The 21,829-nt window shown below is 35.8% G+C and overlaps 1 protein-coding gene across 3 annotated transcripts in view; it reads left to right on the forward strand.

Annotated features, from left to right (window-relative positions):
- The window catches only part of RELN (reelin), a 525,148-nt gene that overhangs the window by 368,751 nt on the left and 134,568 nt on the right, over positions 1–21,829 (forward strand). For all 3 annotated transcript variants that reach the window (XM_019451245.2, XM_019451247.2, XM_053898155.1), the window contains exons 21-22: positions 15,729–15,921; positions 16,719–16,831. In XM_019451245.2, the coding sequence (XP_019306790.2) occupies positions 15,729–15,921; positions 16,719–16,831 (306 nt within the window). The remainder of the gene's footprint in view (positions 1–15,728; positions 15,922–16,718; positions 16,832–21,829) is intronic.

Below are 21,829 nucleotides of genomic sequence, written 5' to 3' on the forward strand. Positions count from 1 at the left end.
AGAACCTCTATCTGCTTTATGTTCTAAAAATAGCCTTTAAAACTTCTTATATATATTTTAAGATCACTAAAGGCATCATTTTAATTGAGGTTTATTAAATATTATCTGACTAATACTATTAGTGACATTACCAAGGGACATTGACATTCCTCTGTCTAATCTGGTGAGGTATACAGGTGGTAAGGACATTGCTGTCATATATATAAGGTTTCGGTGTCAAAATGTATACAACTGCAGGGGATGGTTGTTATAGCATATTAGAATTGGCAGTTGGTTTTAATAGCAGAGATAGTTTTCCAGACAAGCAAAAGCTGAAGGAGTTCAGGGGTGCCTTGCTGGCTCAGCCAGTAGAGCGTGAGACTCTTGATCTCAGGGTTGTGAGTTCAAACCCCACATTGGGTATGGGGCCTACTTAAAAATTAAAAAAAAGCTGAAGGAGTTCAGCACCACTAGGCAGGCCTTACAAGAAATATTAAAGGAAATTTTGAAAGCTGAAGCAAAATGGCACTAATTAGTAACAGAAGAATCTTTGAAAATATAAATCTCATTGGTAAAGGAAGGTATATGGTTAAATTCAGAATACTGAAATATGGTAGTGATGGTAGTTAAATCATTTATAAACCTAGAATGAATATTAAAAGACAAAAGTAGCAAAAATAATGATATAATAATTTGTTAAGGGCTACTCAAGATAAAAAGATGCGAATCATAAAATCAAAAACATAAAACGTGGGTAGAGGGAGTAAAAATGTGGAGCTCTCTAGTATACATTCAAACCTAAGTTATTAGCAGATTAAAATAGACTATTACAAATATAAGATGTTTTATGTAAGCCTTGTGGTACCAACAAAGCAAAAACCTGTATAGTAAATACACAAAAGAGAAAGGAATCTAAGCATACCACTATGGAAAGTTACTAAATCACAAAGGAAAAGAATGAAAATTAAGAAAAAACAAACTAATGAATTAAAAATAGCTGGAAAACAATTAACAAATGGCAATAGTAAGTCCATACCTATCAATAATTACTTTAAATGTAAATGGACTAAGTGTTCCAATCAAATGACATTGAGTGGCTGATTGAATAAAAAAAAATAAGATCCAACTATATGCTGCCTACAGGAGACTGATTTTAGCTTTGAGACCACACACAGACTGAATGTGAGGGGATGGAAAAGATATTCCATACAGGTAGAAGCCAAAAGAAAGCAGGTTTAGCTATACTTATATCAGACAAAATATGCTTTAGGGGAAAAACTGTCATAAGAGACAGAAAAGGTCACTATATAATGAGAAAGGGGTCAATCCAAAAAGTGAATATAATGTTGGTAAATATCTATGTGCCCAACATAAGAGGACCTAAATATTTAAAGCAAATATTAACTGACCTTAAGGAAGAAATAGAAAATAATAATAGAGGGCTTAACCCACTTACAACAATGGATAGAGCATCCAGACAGAATATCAATAGGAAAATATTGAATCTAAGACACACTAGGCTAGATGGACTTAACAGATATTTACAGAACATTCCATCCCAAAGCAAAGAATACATATTCTTATCAAGCACACACAAAATACTCTAAAATATTCTCCAGGATAGATTATATGTTAGGCCACAAAACAGGTCTTAATAAATTTAAGAAGATTGAAATTATATCAAGCAACTTTTTCTACCACAATGGTTTGATACTAGAAATTATTTGCAAGGAGAAAATTAGAAAACTCTTAAGTGTGGAGATTAAATAACAATCAATGGGTCAAGAAGATCAAAAGAAAAATTAAAAAATATCTTGAGACAAATGAAAATGGAATTACAGCATACCAAAATGTATGAGATGCAGCAAAAAACAGTGCAAAAAAAAATTCATAGCAATAAATGCTTACATTAAGAAACAAGAAAGATCTCAGGTAAACAACCTAACTTACACTTCAAAGAAGCAGACAAAGAAAAACTAAGCCCAAAGTTAGCAGAATGAAGGAAATAACAAAGATCAGAGCAGAAATAAATGAAATAGAGATTAAAAAGACAGTAGAAAAGTCAATCAATGAAAGCAAGAGTGGCTTTTTGAAAAGATAAATGAAACAGGCAAACCTTTAGCTAGACTCCCCTCTCCCCAAAAAAAGAAAGAAAGAAAAAAAAAGGAATTGGAATTGAAGAGGGATTACAACTGATACCACAGAAATAAAAAGGATCATAAGAGAACTGTAAACAATTATACACCAACAAATTAGACAACCTAAAAGAAAGATAAGTTCCTGGAAACATTCAACTCACCAAAACTAAATCATGAAGAAGTAGAACATCTGAACAGACAATTACTAGTAAGGAGATTGAATCCATAATCAAAAACTTCCCAACAAACAAAAGTCCAGGACCAGACAGATTCACTAACGAATCTACTAAACATTTACAGAATAAGTAACATTAATTCTTCTCAAACTCTTCCCCAAAATAGAAAAGGATGGAACACTTCCAAACTCATCTTATGAGGCCAGCATTACCTTGATACCAAAACCAGACAAAGACACTGCAAGAAAAGAAAATCACAGGCCAATATCCATGATGAACACAGATGCTAAAATTTTCACCAAATATTTGAAAACTGAATTCAACAATACATTGAAAGAATCATACACCGTGATTACATGGGATTTATTCCAGGGATGCAAGGATGGTTCCACCTGTGCAAATCAATCACTGTGATGTACCTACCACGAACAAAAGTAAGGATAAAAATCATATGATCATCTCAATAGATGCAGAAAAAACATTTGACAAAATTCATCATCCATTTATCATAAAAACTCTCAACAAATTGGGTATAGGTGGAATGTACCTCAACATAATAAAGGCCATATCTGAGAAGCTCACAGCTAATATCATACTTTATGGTGAGAAGCTGAAACTTTTCCTGTAAGATCAGTAACAAGACAAGGATGCTCACTCTTGCCACTTTTATTCAGTATAGTACTAGAGGTCCTTGTGGGAGCAATTAAAAAAAGAAAAAGAACTAAAAGACTCCAAATCAGAAAGGAAGAAGTAAAATTGTCTCTATTTGCATATGATATCATATATATACATATATATATACATATATATGTACATGATATACATGATATCATATATATATATATACACACACACACTTTAAAGACTTCACCAATAAACTGTAAGAACTTTAAAGACTTCACCAATAAACTGTAAGAACTTTAAAGACTTCACCAATAAACTGTAAGAACTGGTAAACAAATTCAGTAATGCTGCAGGATAAAAAATCAATTGTTTATATACTAAAAATGAACTAGCAGAATGAGAAGTTAAGAAAACAGTCCCATTGACAATTGCATCAAAAAGAATAAAATACCTAGGAACAAATTTAACCAAGGAGGTGAAAGACAGGTCCATTGAAATCCAATAAGATAATGATGAAAGAAATTGTAGAAGACACGAATAAATACAAAGACACTCCATGTTTATAGATTGGAAGAATTAATATTGTTTACATGCCCATAGTAGCCAAAGCAATCTACAGATTTAATGCAATCCCAGTTGAAATTCCAATGACATTTTCCAAAGAAATGGAACAAACAATCCTATAATATTTATGGAACCACAAAAGACCCCAAAAGCAATCTGAGCAATATAACCAAAGCACTCATGAGAAAGAAGAACAAATCTGGGGGAATTATACTTCCTGGTTTCAAACTGTATTACAAAGGCACAGTAATCATAATAGTATGGTATTGGCATGAAAACAGACACATAGATCTACAAAGAACAGGATAGATTGCTTAGAAATAAACCCATGCATGGGTGTAAAAAAATATTCAGGAGCGCCTGGGTGGCTCAGTCAGTTGGGCATTGGACTTCGGCTCGGGTCATGATCTCACGGCTCTAGAATTTGAGCCCCACATCGGGCTCTGTGCTGACAGCTCGGAGCCTGGGGCCTGCTTCGGATTCTGTGTCTCCCTCTTTCTCTGCCCCTAACCCACTCGCATTCTGTCTCTGTCTCTCTCAAAAATAAATAAACATTAAAAAAAATTCATTTTTTACAAAAGAGCCAAGAATGTTCAATGAGGAAAGGACAGTTCCTTAAGTAAATAATATTTAAAAACTGGACAGCTACATGCAAAAGAATGAAACTGGACCACTATCTTATACCATACACAAAATAACTCAAAATATGAATTAAAAACTCAAACATAAGACCTGAAACCATAAAACCCCTAGAAGAAAATATAGATGGTAAGCATCTTGACATAGATCTTTGCAGTGATTTTTGGGGATATGACACCAACCAAAGGAAACAAAATAAAAAATCAACAAGTGAGACTATATAATACTAAAAGATTTCTTCACAGCCAAGAAAACCATCAACCTATGGAATGGGGAAAAATATTTGCAAATCGTATATCCAACAGGGAGTTAATATTTAAAATGAATGAAGAATACATACAACTCAATGGCAAAAAAAAAAATAAGATGATTAAAAATAGGCAGAGGAAGTAAATAGATATTTTTCCAAGAAATACATGCAAATGACCAACAGGTGTGCAAAGGTGCACAAATCACTAATCATCTGAGAAGTGCAAATGAAAACCACAATGAGATATCACCTCACACCTGTTAGAATGGCTGGTATCACAAAGACAAAAAATAACAAGTGTTGATGAGGATGTGGAGAAAAGGGAACTCTTGTGCTCTGTTGGTGGACATGTAAATTGGTGCAGCCACTATGAAAAACAGTATGGAGGTTCTTCAGAAAATTAAAAATAGAACTACCATATGATCCAGTAATTCCACTCCTGAATATATATCTAAAGAAATGAAATCATTTTCTTAGAAGATACATGTATTCTCATGTTTCATGGCAGCGTTATTTATAATATCCAAGACATGGAAACAACCTAAGTGTCCATCCATGGATGAATGGATAAAGAAAATGTGGTTTATACGTACAATAAAATATTTTCAGTCAGAAAAGAAAAGGAAATCCTGCCATTCATAGTAACTTGGATTGACCTTGAAAAAAACTAACTCACGGATACAGAGAGCAGATTGGTAATTACTAGTGGTGTGGTGGCTGAGGGGGGCAGGAGTGGATGAAATGGGTATAGGTGGTCAAAAGGCACAAATTTTCAGTTATAATATAAATAAGTTCTACGGGTTTAACATACAGCATGATGACTAGAGTTAATAGTACCATACAGGCATACCTCAGATACACTGCAGGTTTAGTTCCAGACCACCACAATGAAGCAAATATCTCGAAAAAGCAACTCACATGAATTTTTTGGTTTCCCAGTGCATATAAAAGTTATGATTACATTATACTTAGCATATTAAGTGTGAAATAAATAGTATTATATCTAAAAAACAATGTACTTACCTTAATTTGAAAATATTTTATTGCTAAAAAATGATAACCATCCTCTGAGCTTTCAGTAAATCATTATCACTGATCACAGATCACTACAACAAATCTATTAATAATAATAAAGCTTGAAATATTGTGAGAATTACCAAAATGTGACAAAGAGACACCAAATGAGCAAATGCCACTGGAAAAATGGCTCCAGTAGAACTTCACTTGACACAGGATTGCCACAATCTTCAATTTGTTTAAAACAAACAAACAAACCAAAAAAACATATCTGGGAAGTACAATAAAGGAAAGCATAATAAAACAAGGTATGCTTGTATTGTATATTTGAGAGTTGCTAAGAGAGTAGATCTTAAAATTCTCTTCATAAGGAAAAAAAAATTGTAGCTATGTGAAGTGATTTGATGTCAACTAAACATTGTGGTGATCATTTCACTGTAAATACATATATCAACTCATTGTGTTGTATACTAATACAACAGGGTATGTCAATTATATCTCAATAAAAACTAGCAAAAGTTAAAGTAAAATAGATAGAAAAACATAAAAGTAAAAAAAAATAGAAAAAAGAAAAGCTATAGTTTTCATTTTTCATGACGCTTGAGGAGAAGCAGATTTAATTAAAAGAAGATTTAGAGACCAATGAGACATAGAAATGTTGAAAGGCTTCCTAGGTACTTTCATGGGTGTTAAAACAGAAGTTACTCATTCCTTGTTATGTCTAATTTTGTTTTTTTAATTAAAGCTCTCTCTTTTCTTGGGACACCTGGGTGGCTTAGTCAGTTAAGTGTCCGACTCTTGATTTCAGCTCAGGTCATGATCTCACCGTTTGCGAGGTGGAGCCCATGTCGGGCTCTGTGCTGTCAGCATAGAACCCACTTGGGATTCTCTCTCTCCCCCTCTCTATCCCTCCCCTGCTCACTCTGTCGCGCATTCTCTCTCTCTCAAAATAAATAAATAAATTTAAAATTTAAAAGAAAGAAAAAGCTCTCCCTTTTCTTTATACAAGAAAATAAATAGCACTTGTCATGTTAGGGTCAGTTTTTAGGGAGAGATATTTCCTTAGGTTTGTCCTGAAAGTAGAGAGAAAATAAAAGAGCAACACACAAGAAGTGAAATTAGCTGTGAATAACAACAGGCATGAGAAAAAAGGATAACATTATGTGGTATTTAGTGTTGTGCTGGAGGACTTGGGAAGCCTGGTTTTTCACACGAGCCCCAGGTGGCATGGTCAGCCCTGGAGATGCAGGAAAATATAGGTATAAAAGGAAGAGAACAGCTTTAGGGTGAGTGTCCCATGTAATGAAATCCTCATGTTGGAAAAGCCTAATTTTTTTTTTATTTGTCAAAAATTTTATTAATGTTCAGTCTAAAAGGCTTTACACCTGTGGTATGCCAAGTCATAGGAGTTCTTAAAGAAGTTACCCTTTAAGATTTGGTCTTTGGCTTGGAAGTTATGGGGTCTTAGTATTCTTTTGGTAAGCAGTTTGGAGAATTTCTGATCTTGGTCCAGGGCTGGTAATATTGTGCCATTTTCTTCTTCCTCACAAAAATCGTTCTCAGTAATGTTGAAAGCAGTCAGGGAAACCTGAGTGTTCTCATGAATTTGCAATCTCAATTTTATCAATGCCACCAGCTTCTTCCATTAGAAGACACAGCCAAGTGAATTTCTTTAGGATTTTCTTTCACTGAACATCAACCTATATCTTTTGTAGAGATTTTGTCAGTTTAAATAGTTTACTAGTAAGCCTAGAGTTTTCTTGGGATTATTCCTTACAGGGACAATTACAAAGAACAGTAAATCAATTTAAATTGTGTGCTGAAGGAAGCTATTTGTGGTGAGGTGGCTCCCAAGAGCCACTTCAACCACCATTTCACAGTAAATGATTGTTCCAGGAAGCTTAGCAGATAGATAAAGTAAATATATTGAGTAACAAACTGAAAAGTCACTTACTGCTTTTTTCAGCAGCTATTTAAAGAGTACTTTCAGTACCCAGGAGTATCAGTGCCTCCAACAAACTGGTAATATAATTGAACATTCCCCTAAATAGATTTATAAATGACTTTCTAAAATAGAGTCTACTTTTTAGGCTTTTTCAACATAAGGATTTCATTACATGAAGTTTTTCATTCACTGATAGACTAATTTATACATTTGACTGGATAGTGATTGCACTACTGGCACTATTTGTGCTGGAGGAAGCACAGTAGGCTTTAGAGATGAAGATAGAAAAGTCTTTTATTTGCAGAGCTTACATTCTGGAGGGGAATAACAACAGTAAACAAGTAATCATGCATAATAATATTTCAGGAAGTGGTTTGTGCTGTGAGAATAAATGAATGGAATGTGAGGTAGCATAAGTGGAGAGTGAAACTTTTTTAGGTAAGATAGTAAAGCCCTCCTGGAGGCATTAGAACAGAGCAGAAGAATGAAAGACAATGATGTAAAAGGGTGCAAGGAAAGCATCACAGGTGGAGAGAACAGCAAGAGCAAAGGCCCTGAGGCAGGAAGGAGATAGATTATATTAGTACCTTATAGAGCAATATAGCAATTTTGGAATTTATCCTAAGTGTTATGGGAAGTGAGTAAATAATTTGTAGCAGAGGAGTAATATAATGTGATTATATTTAAAAAATAATTGTGGCTGCTTTTTGGAGAACAGATGATAGAGGGTAACAGGTGAAGCAGTAGAAGGAGCTCAGCTTGGAGGCTAACAGTGTCATCTACATGTGCTTATAATGATGCTAGGAACAGAATGACGTAGTGGAGAAATGGACCACTTGAAGATATATATTGAAGGACAAAGCCATAGGACCTGCCAAAGAAATGAATAAAATAGCCATATGCCAAGACTCATGTCCTGTTGATGTCCACATGGTTGATTTTTAAGTCATTTATTTCTCCAAAGTTAGATTTCCCTAAAAAATCTTCATTTGGACTAAGTAGTAGCTAAGTGAGATTTTGGAAGTAAGAGAGTAAACACACCACGAAAGAAATTAACCAGAGAATTCTACATTTGATGATTTAGATTCATGGTATGTGTGGTTTGTTGAAGCAGAAGTTCAATAGGCTGAGAAAATTACTTTCTATGGACAGCAGTTCATGAAATCTCCGTGGTAGGCCCTGGGTGACCTGGCCCAGTTGACCATCCCAACCACCGTGGTCTTCCTTCTCTCTACTCCCACCAAGTCAAGCTCTTTCTTCTTCTAATACCTTTACATTCTCTCTGCCTCTTCCTAGGAAGTTCTTTCATTAGTCATTTTGGGCACATGCCAGGGCCTCAAAGCTTTTCAGGGGCCTGGAAAAAGTCCAGGAACTGAGGAAATGAATATTATCTCAAAAATATGATAAGCAAATTGCAAAAGTAGGATTAATAAATTTAAATTAAATATCTACAAAACACAATATATGTTAACTCCCTTAACTGCTAAATTTAAATATTCATAAAATTTCATGATATTGGAAATAATTTTTCGGTCAGATTCCTGAATGTGCTGAATAATTACAACCAAACATAAATTACATGCATCACTAGTAGCAAATAAAATTTAAAGGCAAAATTATAAAATCTATTTGGAGGTTTTTGTAATGAAAAATATATAATGGATGTGGGTGTATTTTAATATGTTTGCCATGATGTGTAATTGAATTTCCAAAGATTAAAAGTCTTACATTTTTTTTAATGTTTATTTATTTTGCGGCAGGGGAGGGGCAGAGAGAGAGGGAGTCACAATCTGAAGCAGGCTCCAGGCTCAGCTGTCAGTACAGAGCCCATCACGGGGCTTGAAGTCATGAACCGCAAGATCATGACTTGAGCCAAAGCTGGACACGTAACCAACAGCTACCCGTGGGCCTGAAGATCCTTTAAAAGTCCTAAAATGACCCTGCTTAACTACACTGTAAATAATGTACATGGCTGCACATAGTTGGAAGGGTAAAAAAAGAATTTCAAAGATTCCTCATGTATTTTTTCCTCTTGCCTCACCTTTGATTGCCAATTCAACAAGATAAAATAAGGAGTGCCCTAGCTATTTCGAAATCCACAAGCTCTTAATTTTGTTTTTAATTTGAGTATGGTTGACACACAGTGTTACTTACATTAGTTTCACGTATACAACAAAGTGATTCAACTTCTCTATACATTATGCTATCCTTACCACAAGTATAGCTACCGTCTGTCACCATACAACACTGTTATAGTATCATTGACTATGTTCACTATGATGTGCCTTTTATTCCTGTGACTTATTCATTCCATAACTGGAAGGCTGGATTTCCCACTACAACGTTTTTGAAGGGCAACTTCGTAGTAAATGCTCATTTTTAAAATTTGCTTTGACCCAGCAATTCTGCTTCTAGGAATCTATCTTAAGGAAATAATTGGACCAGTACACAAAGATATATAAGGATGCATATTATAGAAACATTGTTTATAGCAGTGAAAAATGGAAGCAACCTCCAGAGAGTTCCATAATTGGAGATTGGCTTATTCTCAACATTTTTTCAATATGGAAAGATGTCAATGAAATAGTTGTAAAAAGAAAAAAAGAACAGGTTTATTATGATTTTGTAATAATTTTTTTAAAAGAAAGAGAAGTGAGGGTGCCTGGATGGCTCAGTCAGTTCAGTGTCTGACTCTTGATTTCGGCTCAGGTTGTGATCTCATGATCATGGGGTTCGAGCCCTGCGTACAGCTCTGTGCAGTCTGCTGAGAACCTGGTTGGAATTCTGTCTCTCCTCTCTCTCTGCCCCTCCCCTTGCATAGGCTCTCTCTTTCAGAATAAAGAAACTTTAAAAAAAGAAAAAATAAAGAAAGGAAAGTGAGTGTTTATGTGTGTATAAACATAAGGAAGTCTGGAAGTATTTATACGAAAATGTTAGCAGTGATCATCTTTAGGTAGTTGGACTGCAAATTTTTACTTAAAAAAAACCAAAAACTTCTTTATTGTCAGATTGTTGTTTCCAGTAAATGTAAACTTTGTATAATCCACTAAGATAGCATGGTTATTTCTGTTTTGATACATAACATTCTAGAAATAACAAGTGAATTAAAAATGCCTCCTTTAATTCCATAATATCAACAAGATTGTCAACTCCAGCAAACGTTTCTTTGATACAAAAACAAAACCCAAGAAGAGATGATATTAGAGAGGCTTAGATTCATTTACATGTCGTTTTGCAGATGAATATACTTTTGAATGGCATCCAACCAAAACCAGCTTTGAGTTGCTCTTCTGTTGTGGAAATGAGCCCTGCAGAGGTATTCTTCTCTGTGGGGTCCTTGAAAATAGTTGAGTATTGCTTCAGTTTTTAAGAAATGTAAATACCGGTGCATTGTCTTCTCTTGTGGCATATTGGTAGTGAGACTTCAGACACCCGTTGTCTAATTTATCAAACTATTCTTAAAGAAATGGGATCAATTGTTGAAAATGGCTCAGTCCCTAGGTGAATTTGCCTTGAAGGAACTTTGTGTTGGGGGGGAGAGAGGGGTATTCTCTCACTTTGTGTTGGCTATGTGTATCTGCCTTTCATATAAAAGAACCTTTTTTATGGAGATTTGAAAGAGTTTCTGGGGAAATGCAGGAAGAGTGATTTCTTTAAGTGAGAATAACTTAAAAACTTTGTGTTCATTACCGCATGTAAGGAACTATGGTTTTGTAAAACTTGCCTTCTGCCCAATTGAGAAACCTCACTCATGTGCTCATTTTATTTAACATTCTTTAAGTGCCTTTAATGGACATGGTATAGAGGAAAGGACATCAAAGTAGAGATCAGAAGGCCTAGTTGCTAGCTTTTTAGTAACTGTGTGACCCTGGAGTCAGCAACTCAGCCTCTGGGGTTTTTTTTATCTCCATTACACAGTGTTAAGGATCCATGATAGCCTTCCAAATGGCCTCAACTCAATAAATAAAGTAACCTAGCTGTTGGAAAACCATGATGTCCTGCAACAACACGGGGTGCTTCTGTGAGGTACAGAAGGTTCTGAGTGCTTTAGGGGATACAGGGATGAACAAGATATGATCTCCTCTTGCAGAGAGGCTTCCAACCTAGTCAGGAAAACAGATCCTCAGCTATCTGTGAGATTAACAAGAGAGGAGGAGGCAAAGGAACTATACTATGAACTAAGTATAGAACTATGGAAATGGGCATCTGGGTGGCTCAGTTGGTTGAGCATCCAACTCTTGATTTCAGCTCAGGTCATGATTCCAGGCTCATGGGATCAAGCCCCACATCAAGCCCCACATTGAGCCCCACATCAGGCTCTGTGCTGAGCATGGAGCCTGCTTATGATTCTCTCTCTCTCTCCCCTTTGCCCTTCTCCCCCTTTGTGTGCATGTGCACTGACTAGGGAGGGAGGGAGGAAGGAAGGAGGGAGGGAAAGAAAGAAGGAAAGAAAGAAAGAAAGAAAGAAAGAAAGAAAGAAAGAAAGAAAGAAAAAGAAAGAAAGAAAAAGAAAGAACTATGGAAACATGAGTTACATTATAGTGTTATCCATTTTACCAGGGGCATAATAGAGAGCCTACTAGCCTTCTTGGTGGTAGAATGAAAAGACACAGGGAGGTAATCTTGTCCTAGTGGAAAGAATTATCCACATTTTCTCATTAAATCTTGTAATTAGATGCAGGAGCATTTTTATTGTCCCTTTATTTTTGAGGCACTCTTGCAGATCAGCACAAATGAAACTAAGCCTCCTGGTTTCCAATGTATTCTGTCTCCAGAATTTCTCCCCAAAAGGGTGATGTGGACTATTTTTTGTTTCTCTGATTGTTACAGAGTTCAGCTTCATTTTTACCTTTGTGAACCTATGCTGACTTACACAAGCAACAAAGAGGAACAGTTTTATCAATTAAAGGATGGCAGACTGTGAAATTCTCTCCTCTAAAACTCCAGCTGAGTAAGAACATCAGCATATTCAGGAGAGAAAACGCTGACCTAATATCACTGGCTTTCAGCCAGTCCTGAATAAAGCATGAGTGAACTTGTAGTATGGATGGTAAACAACTGAGTGAACTCTTACTATGAATGGTCAGAGTTTTAAGGCATAGATGTCTGTGCTTCTCTTGTGTTATTTTGCTTCCAATTAAGACATCAGGATAGGTATCATATGGCACCATGAAGTATGGCAGGTGTATCGATTAGAAATCCATTCAGCTTTAGCTTACAACAAAAACAAGAAGAAAAGACACAACTACCAGTGGAACAGATATCAGTTCTAAGTAAGAATTTTATTGTCCCTGTTTAACAGTCTTCATTTAGACTCTTGTCCTTTTTTCCAAGATTTAAGATTTTATTTTTAAGTAATCTCTGCACCCAATGTGGAGCTCAAATTCACAACACCAAGATCAGTGCCATGCTGTACCAACTGAACTAACCAGGTGCCCCTAGACTTGTCCTTTTATATAATTTTTATATTGTTTCTTTCTTGGTGTCTTGGGACCTTTAAAAGCAGTTATCGTGAGGGTAGCTCACAGACCACATACTTCTCAGGTTTGAGTACTTGCTATCTTGAACCAGGTTCATGGTTGATTGTAACCATGAAAAAGATGCAAAATACAGCATTTCTTTCTGTTTCTCTTGGAATTGCAAGGACAGGAAACCATCTCTGAGGAGAAGAAGGAGCTGATTGTGAAAATAATCTTAAATTATTTCAGAAATGCTGTGGTGGGGAAATACTCTGCAGGACATGGGTGAGAAAGTTCTAGTGGCTCTCTGTGGATTGCAGACCATGAGTCTCATGTACTGCCCTGCACCATGTGGCTTTTCCCAGATGCCCAGGATGTACAGTGTACCTTTTAAGTAAACAATTCAAATGACTAATTAGTTGCCTGCCTCTAATTATCTTCCTCATACAGCATACTAGAAAGTGCATTTAACCCTTGAAGTTAAAAGCAACATTTATTTCTCATGGAGAGAAGCAGTCAGGATTTTTTTTTTTCTTACTTAAAAGACTCTGGAATTTATGTAGACAAGTTTGTGCCTATAGGGCTTACTAGTGTTTTTATTCTATGTTGATTCTTTTCTTTTGTAATATTGCTAAAAATTGCATTCTGCAGCTTTATGTTTTCTAGATTGCATCCTATGTAGCATATCACACAGCAGCAATCATGGTTTTAGATCTCTAACACCAAAGTATCATTACACAGTAACTGAAAGTTAATGATTTTTAAATTAACTATATATGAAAGTTATTAAAAACTGGTTTTTTTCTCCATCTTATAGTAATAGGACAGAGAGAGAGTATGTTGGTTAAGTGGTTTTAGAGTTGGGCAAAGCTGATTTCTCACTGAGTCTCTACCATTTACTATCCCCTTTGCCACATTTGTTGCCTAGAGATATTATTCCTACTTCACAGAGTTATTTTAAGGATGGAACTAAGAAAGATAACATGGATATTAGCTTAACACAGCCTGAGGATATCGCCTAGAATCAACAAAGGATGGGCATCTTTATTATTAATGATAAACAAGTTGTAAACACTGGATATTTAATACCAGCAATTATGAATATGACTTTTCTCTTCCTTTTATTGACCATTCAGCTAAAGCAGAGTTTGGGGCTTTTAAACACTTTATTCCTCTATTCATTGTCCAAGTGTAAAAAAGCTTAATTTAAAACTGTTAAAGAGTACTTAGGAAAAAGCTTCTTGCATTTTATAACCTTGAGCCCAAACCCATGTCAATCCTCTTTATAGACAATGTCCCATCTTTAAATAACATCTTTTTTATAAGTTTATTTTTATTTGTTTTGAAAGAGAGAAAGAGCAAGCAGGTGAGGGGCAGAGAGAGAGAGAGAGAGAGAGAGAGAGAGAGAATCCCAAGCAGGCTCAGTGCTGTCAGCCCAGAACCCCATGTGGGGCTCAGTCTCACGAACCATTAGATCATGACCCGAGCCGAAGTCAAGAGTCAGACGCTTAATCAACTGAGCCACCCAGGCACCCCAACATCTTTAAATAACATGTTAATGTCTTCAAGAAGCAAGGCAGTGTAGTTACTCCTTATTTTGCTGATTCAGCAAAGGATAAATAAGAAAAAATATCAAATACCTCAAAGATGTCACTGAGTGTTGCATCATTCCCTTTTCTATGTCAGCTAAGCCCCCTGACTCACAGGAACTACTGTGATGAGTAGAACTCACAGAACTACTGGACCTACTTCAGGGCGGCAATACTAAATATTGTGGCAGACAAACCCCAGTGTGGTCAACCCTGGAATCCTTATTACATTTACCCATATTAACCACAGTGAAAATGTGTCCATATTTTAATCTCCTCTAATGGATTATAAATTCCTTGAGCAACTTGCTCTAAAAAAGTAATTGTGCCTGTCTTCAGACAGTTTACAATTACATAGTACTCAGTTGGTACCCAGTAAAATTCTACTGACTTTAGGCACAGTCATTAAAACTACACCATGATGTTTTCAGTATTTAGTGCCCGAACATTGAAGACTGTTTGGAAACTAAGAAATGCAAAAGAAAAGTTGTAAACTGTCTAGTTTCCCACCACCAAACATAGCCACTGCAAACATTCTGGTGAATTTCTTTGTGGGTTTTAAAAAATGTATTTTTTCATAAGCATGTTAATTTGATTTTATTACCTTAATAAATATTTGAAATATGGATAATCTGTCAAGTGGCTATACCAGTTTACTTAAGTATTCCATTTTCCCTGTAGTTTGATGTTGAAATGGTTACCAATTACTATTATAAGGAAATCTGCAATATTAATCATATTTTATAAAGCTGTCCTTGAATTTAGGATTATTTCCTTCAGATAAATTCTAAGAAGTGAGATTAATGAGTCAAAGGGTTTATACTCATGAACAATATATGAGTGAGTACCCATTTTCAAATATATTTGACAGCTCCAGCTATTAAGTTTAAAAAATATATTGCTTCTTTGATGGGCAGATTATTTTAAATTACATTTATTAGATTGACTAAAATCCATTCTAGAGCTTGGCAAGATTTAAATAAGTAAAATTAAATTATTTTGATGTATGGGGCGCCTGGGCGGCCCAGTCAGTTGAACATCCAACTCTTGATTTCCGCTCAGGTCATGATCCCAGAGTCATGGGATTGAGCCCCACATTGGGCTCCACACTGAGCACAGAGCCTGCTTGGAATTCTCCCTCTCTCTCTATCTCTGTCTCTCTCCCTCCATCCCCTCCCTCTGCCTCTCCCCCATGTGCTCACTCACACTGTCTCACTCTCTCTAATTAAAAAAATTTAAAAATTTAAAAAATATTTAAGTTATTTTGGTGTATGGTATGAAATGAAGAGCTTAATTCTCCCTTAACTCATCGTGTTTTAATCTTCTGATTCCCACTCCTGTCTTTCAGTTTCACCGGAGATTCTAAACTTGCCTCAAGCATGCGCTATGTGGAAACACAATCAATGCAGATAGGAGCATCCTATATGATTCAGTTCAGTTTGGTGATGGGCTGTGGCCAGAAATACACTCCACACATGGACAACCAGGTGAAACTGGAGTACTCAACCAATCATGGCCTCACCTGGCACCTGGTCCAAGAGGTAAGTCTGTTTTCTCTAACACTTGTGATGAGTAGGCTTCTTTTTACAGAGGAAGCAGAGAATTACAGTTTCAAAAGTTTAGGTTTGGTTGAAAAGGAACAATATTATTTATAACTTAGAATTGACACAGGCAGCAATAAGGATTTCCACATTCTGCACTGGCAGATACCAAAAGGTAATTGAAAATAAAAAAGAAACGGGAATAACTTCAGGACCGGATACTCTAGGATGATGATGTTTTGAATATTATTTTCTCTAACCCTCTTCCTCCATAAATACATCTCTTTCTTCTCTATCCCTGTAATATATCTTCATCTGTTCTTTTCTAAGTCTCTTTACTTGTAGGTAGACCATATTAAGAATATGACATGTCTTACCTTAAAAAAAAAAAAGAAATACAAAAATACAGTTTCTTAGGATAAAGTGTACTTCTTTATACATACACACAGAGATCTGACATTGCAATAATGCATAAATAGCACAGTGAAGAGAATAATTCTACCAAATGCCAATGTTATGATAACAGGTCACAAAAATGGGTCCTGATCCATTTCCATGTTTATATGTGAGGATTAGGATTAAAAGACATTTAATTTCATGGTGGCACTTGTTCCCATTATTTCCCAAATATTTTAGCCTCAGAGAAGGGAAAATCATGGACTGCATCCATATTGCACATGGTTAAGAAAATGACATTAGATTTCTCTAAGGCCTTTTTCACTTATGGTGAGTGAGTAAACATATGGCCCCTGGAGGAAACAGAAGCTGAGTTTAATTTTTGCCTCCCTCTCTTTTAGGAATGCCTTCCAAGTATGCCAAGTTGTCAAGAATTCACATCAGCAAGTATTTACCACGCTAGTGAGTTCACGCAGTGGAGGAGAGTCACAGTGCTTCTTCCCCAGAAAACTTGGTGAGAGATGACATCTTTGCATATGGTTGTTACTTTCACTTTTATTACCTCTATTAGCATGGCTTGAATGCAAAGAAGAGTTAAGCACAATGGCAAGATGCATTTTCTTTGTCATCAAAAGACCCAGATCTTTCTTTTATACTGAGGATATTTGCAAAAATAGGGCTAATGAAAATTTAATTTCCAGACGGTCCCTATTTACCTTAAATTTTAGTATGGTTGACACACAATGTTACATTCGTTTTTGGTGCACAGCTTAATGATTTTTAAAAAAAAAAAAATGCTTTTTATGTATTTATTTTGAAAGGCAGAGAGAGACAGAGAGAGGAGACAGAGCATAGTGGGAGGGGCAGAGAAAGAGGGTGAAAGAGAATCCCAAGCCAGCTCCACACTATCAGTGCAGAGCCCGATGCAGGGCTTGATCTCACAAACCATGAGATCATGACCTGACCTGAAATCAAGAGTTGGATGCTTAACTGACTGAGCCACCCAGGCGCCCCCCCCCCCAACTTAGTGATTTGACAACTCTATGCATTATGTGATGCTTACCACAAGTGTAGCAACTGTGTGGCCATACAGCACTATTACAATACCATTGACCATATTTCCTATGCTGTGCCTCTTATTCCCATGGCTTATTCATTCCATAACTGGAAGCCTGTATCTCCCACACCCCTTCACTCATTTTGCCCATCCCTCCACCCCCACCCCTGTGGCAACCATCAGTTTGTTCTCTGTATTTGTAGGTCTGATTCTGTTTTTTATTTGTTTATTCATTTGTTTTGTATTTTAGATTGCACGGTAAGTGAAATTATATTGTATTTGTCTGTCTCAGTCTGACTTATTTCACTTAGCACAATACCATCTGTGTCCTAGCTTTTTCTGACCTCCCTTTTTGCCCCAACTTTTCTTTTTATGGGAGAACTCAATAAGCTGGTTCCTTTGGGTGTGACATACATAGAAGGAAAGGATACAGGAATCCAAAAACTCCTATATCAAGACAGCTTGTATTTCAAGGCTGTTTTTTCACTTCAAAGCCCTACTTTTTATTTCAAAAGCTTAATGTACACTCTTTTCCTCTATTCACATTCTTTCAGTAACAATAAAAATCACCCCCCAAGAAGCTAAAGCCTCAGTAACTAGGGAAAAAGTTAAATACATGATAATGCTTAAGAAAAAAACACATTTTTCCCCTAAATATTACATCATTTTGTGTTAGATTGATCACTCCGGGCACTTTGTGAGGAATAGATTGTAGGAAAAAGAGTGAAGACAGGAAATCACATTGGGGGTTTCAGGCATTTGCTGTTTAGGTGGCTTTGAGTATGATTGTGGCAGACATGACAAGAGCCATCATTTGTGAAATAGATTTTAATCAAATAGAGCTTGCTGATATACTGGGTGGGGACTGTGGTAGAAAGGGAAGACTCAAAAACAGCTTGTAAATCCAAGGCCTAGGGAAATTGCTGGATGGTTGTACCACTGACAGAGGTGGGAAAGCCTGGAGAAGGAGTGGATTGGGGACAGGAAATGAAGTGTTCTGTTTTTGTGATAGAGAGTTGAGAGACTTATCTATCCCAGCAGAAATGTCAAGAAGCCAACTGGACTTACACATGTGGAGCGCAAAAAAGAGGTTTCTTAGGCTAAAATGTACTTTGGGTTGAAGAATTAAATACCACAAGTACATTTGAAGCCCTGGGACAGGATAAGCTCGCCCAAGAAAGAAACTTGAACTAGAAATTAGAAGGCCTGAGTTTTCAATATCCCTCCCAGTGATTAATTAATCACATGATTTTAACCATTCACAACCTCTTCAAGCCTGATTTCTTCAGAGTATAATAAAGGAGTTTAATTAGATGATCTTGAAAGTCCCTCGCAGTTCTTGAATTCTAAGATTCTATGATGATATGTAGTAGTAGTGAAAGAGAGAGACAAGAATTAGATTTTTCTTTGGCATCTGCCTTCTGAGAGCCCTTTTATAAAGAGAAAATTACTAAATAAACCCTTCTTAGATTATTTTACAATAAAGTTAGACTCTACACAAAAACAATTGGTTAGATAACAACCAGAATTATTATTATATGTCCTTTAGTTGAATTACTGAATTATAGAAGAATGTCTACTTGATTATTTTTAAGGATTCATCATTATGTCAGTTGGAATAAAATGCTTGAAATTTGATTTCCACAGATTTTTTTATATCCAACTGTGAGCCATTTCCTGGATACTCAACTAATGCTTTGTATAACAAGTTGCTGCTTTCTCTAACATCCTGCTTCTTTATATCCACTGCTGGGAATACAGTCAAGACTTTTATTTAATTTCAAGGATATTCCAAGCATACCTATCAAGATTATTAAAAAACAACAGATCAATTGAAATACTAGTCATAAATACTGAGGCTTTTTCTTTATGATTATTTTATCATTAAGTATATTACCCTCATCACTTAAAAAATGTTGCTTTTTATTTATTGACGTGTGGAATAGAATTTCAAAATTATGATGGTTAGGTCAGTAATCTTTATAGTATATAGTATATTTTAGAGATGTCTTATCATCCTCAGAAATGTTCTAAACTATTATTTTTAATTAATGTAGCTTAGAGAGTATCCAAAAAGTATTGTCCTTTATAAAAAAAAAACCCAGAAAAAACAAAAATCCAAAACTGCAGGTTATTTTACCTTCAAATTGTATGTTACAGTATTATTTCCTTGCTTAAAAGATAGTATCACTGAGTTGAAGGTTTTAGTATAGTCAGAAAAGATCAATTCTCATTAATGTTTATTACACACTTGAGAGGAAATCTATTTAACCTTTAAATACTTCAGTTCCAATACTGCCTGCCACACATTGGGTACTCATTACATGTTGGAGAATTAAGTAGAATTTTAAATCAGTGTGCCTCACTATTAGATTATTCCTGCAGCTATTTGCCTTTAAGTACATGTAAGTGAATAATTGAATTCTGCTTTTCCAAATTCTTTTCCAAGCCCTAGGTAAAGAAAGTAAGCATACTTTTTAAAAACAAACAACCCAATAAGATAGTTTCTTTTAGTACTCCCGCTAATACTTAAACTAAACATTATTACTACATTTCAAAAAAAAAATAGTGTTCAACTGGTTATTATCATTGTTTTTGGATTTATAAAGCTTTTTAAAAGCTCTGCTATAAGGATAAATTTGATTTATTGTCCTTGGTGTTCCTGATCATTTTGTGTATTATATTCATTTCAAACTTTTGCAAATACCATGTTTTACTCAAGCACTGGAGAGAAGGAGTGCAATTTAGTTTGAAACATCTTGCCTTTTGGCAAATCTTCGTTCTGCTGCTTTGGCTGATGCATATGCAACTATCAATTGAATGCATACAAGCAAATGTGGTTCCCATGTTATCAAAGGTCTGTTAACTTTGGAATATATGTTAGGTAGGACAACTTTCAGCAGAAATACCAACTATATATACACCTGCTCAGAGAAATAATATTGTATATGAACTGAACATTTGTTACCCAATGAAAATTAATTTTGTTTTTATGAGAGACATTTACATAAGAACAGGGCCTAATGAGACCCAAACAGCTGTCAGTTGCTGACTTCATAAACAAACCTACGACTAATGACTGAATGAGTTTCAGAATAATTGGGTAAATGTAATTACAGTAACTCTGAAAGTGGAAAATACAATTTAGTCAGCCTTCATTTACCTTGATTCCTTAGCCTTGATACCTTGATACCTGTCAAGAGATGACTCAGTGGTAGTTTAATTCAGTTTAGAAGTTTATGTGAGGGGGAAAAAAATCAATTAAGACAAGACTGTCAAGTTTTGTTGCTTTGGGGAATCCATAGAGTTTGGACTTTAAGTGCAAGTCGACTTCATTTCATGATGCACACGGCACATCAAAGTGGTCCCACTTTCGGACCCAACCTAAAATACACAAGACGTTCCTTCTAAGATTGCTTAGATTTGAGGCAGGAAGGGGTTGGCAAATTAAATATTTGTATTGAGGGCAATATTTAGCAGTGATGCAACTGCAAATCAGTGAGATCACACCTTGTGTTCTCATGTGCGACCAGCTGGAGATTGCTCACACGACTAATTTTTTTTTCTCACTAAAAACAAAGCCAATATTCAACCTCTTCTTGCTTCCTTTTCTGTTAATTAACATCACATTAAACTGTGGGTTGTAATTTTAAATGGAAGAATCCACTTTGAGCTTTTTATCTTCAGGAGATACTGTCTTTTTCAAGAGTTCACAAGATGCACATAAGGATTAATTTACTTAGTCAAAGAATTTAGGATGTGTTTACATGTGACTGTTCAGAAGCATAAATAAACTGGGAAATCTAGGACAGATTTCTGAAACCTTCCAACCCCATTTTAATGTTTGAAATATCAAAACTTCAAAACAATGTGTTTCATGTAGACATGTGACTTTAAAGAAAATAAACCATCCTCAGTCAACAACCACCAGAACAATCACTAAATTAACGAGCTGGAAGGGATCTTAGAAATCAGTTTGCCCAGTCCCCTTATTTGAGAGGTGAGGAACTTAGAAAACCTGAAGGCTTAAATTCCTCACTAAAGGTCACACAGCTGATAAATTGCAGAGCTAGGGTCCAAGGGGTCAAGTCCCCAGACTCCTACCAAATTCTTTACTTCATTACCAAGAGAAGTCAGAAACAGGCTGCCCTTTCCTGGCCTGCTTTTCCATTCATTGACTCATTTTTTTAGCAGACATTTTTGGTACACCTACTTTATTCTGTTGCTGTGCAAACTATTGAGACTAAAGATGGCCCTGTCCCCAGAAGAGCTCACAATCTGAACACCTGTGGCCTTAGACTTGACTCAGATTATAAGCAGTCCTGAAAGCATGACGCAGTCCTTGGCATGACACTGATACATGAAACTTAATTGTCTTCTTTTCTGTAGGGCTCTATGCTCTAAAACAATGTACCTACTTTTATAGTAGGAATTTCTTAATGGAACTCTGGAAGT

Source organism: Panthera pardus, unplaced genomic scaffold (assembly GCF_024362965.1).
Source record: "Panthera pardus isolate Hobbes unplaced genomic scaffold, ASM2436296v1 HiC_scaffold_8, whole genome shotgun sequence".
Classification (NCBI taxonomy): domain Eukaryota; kingdom Metazoa; phylum Chordata; class Mammalia; order Carnivora; family Felidae; genus Panthera; species Panthera pardus.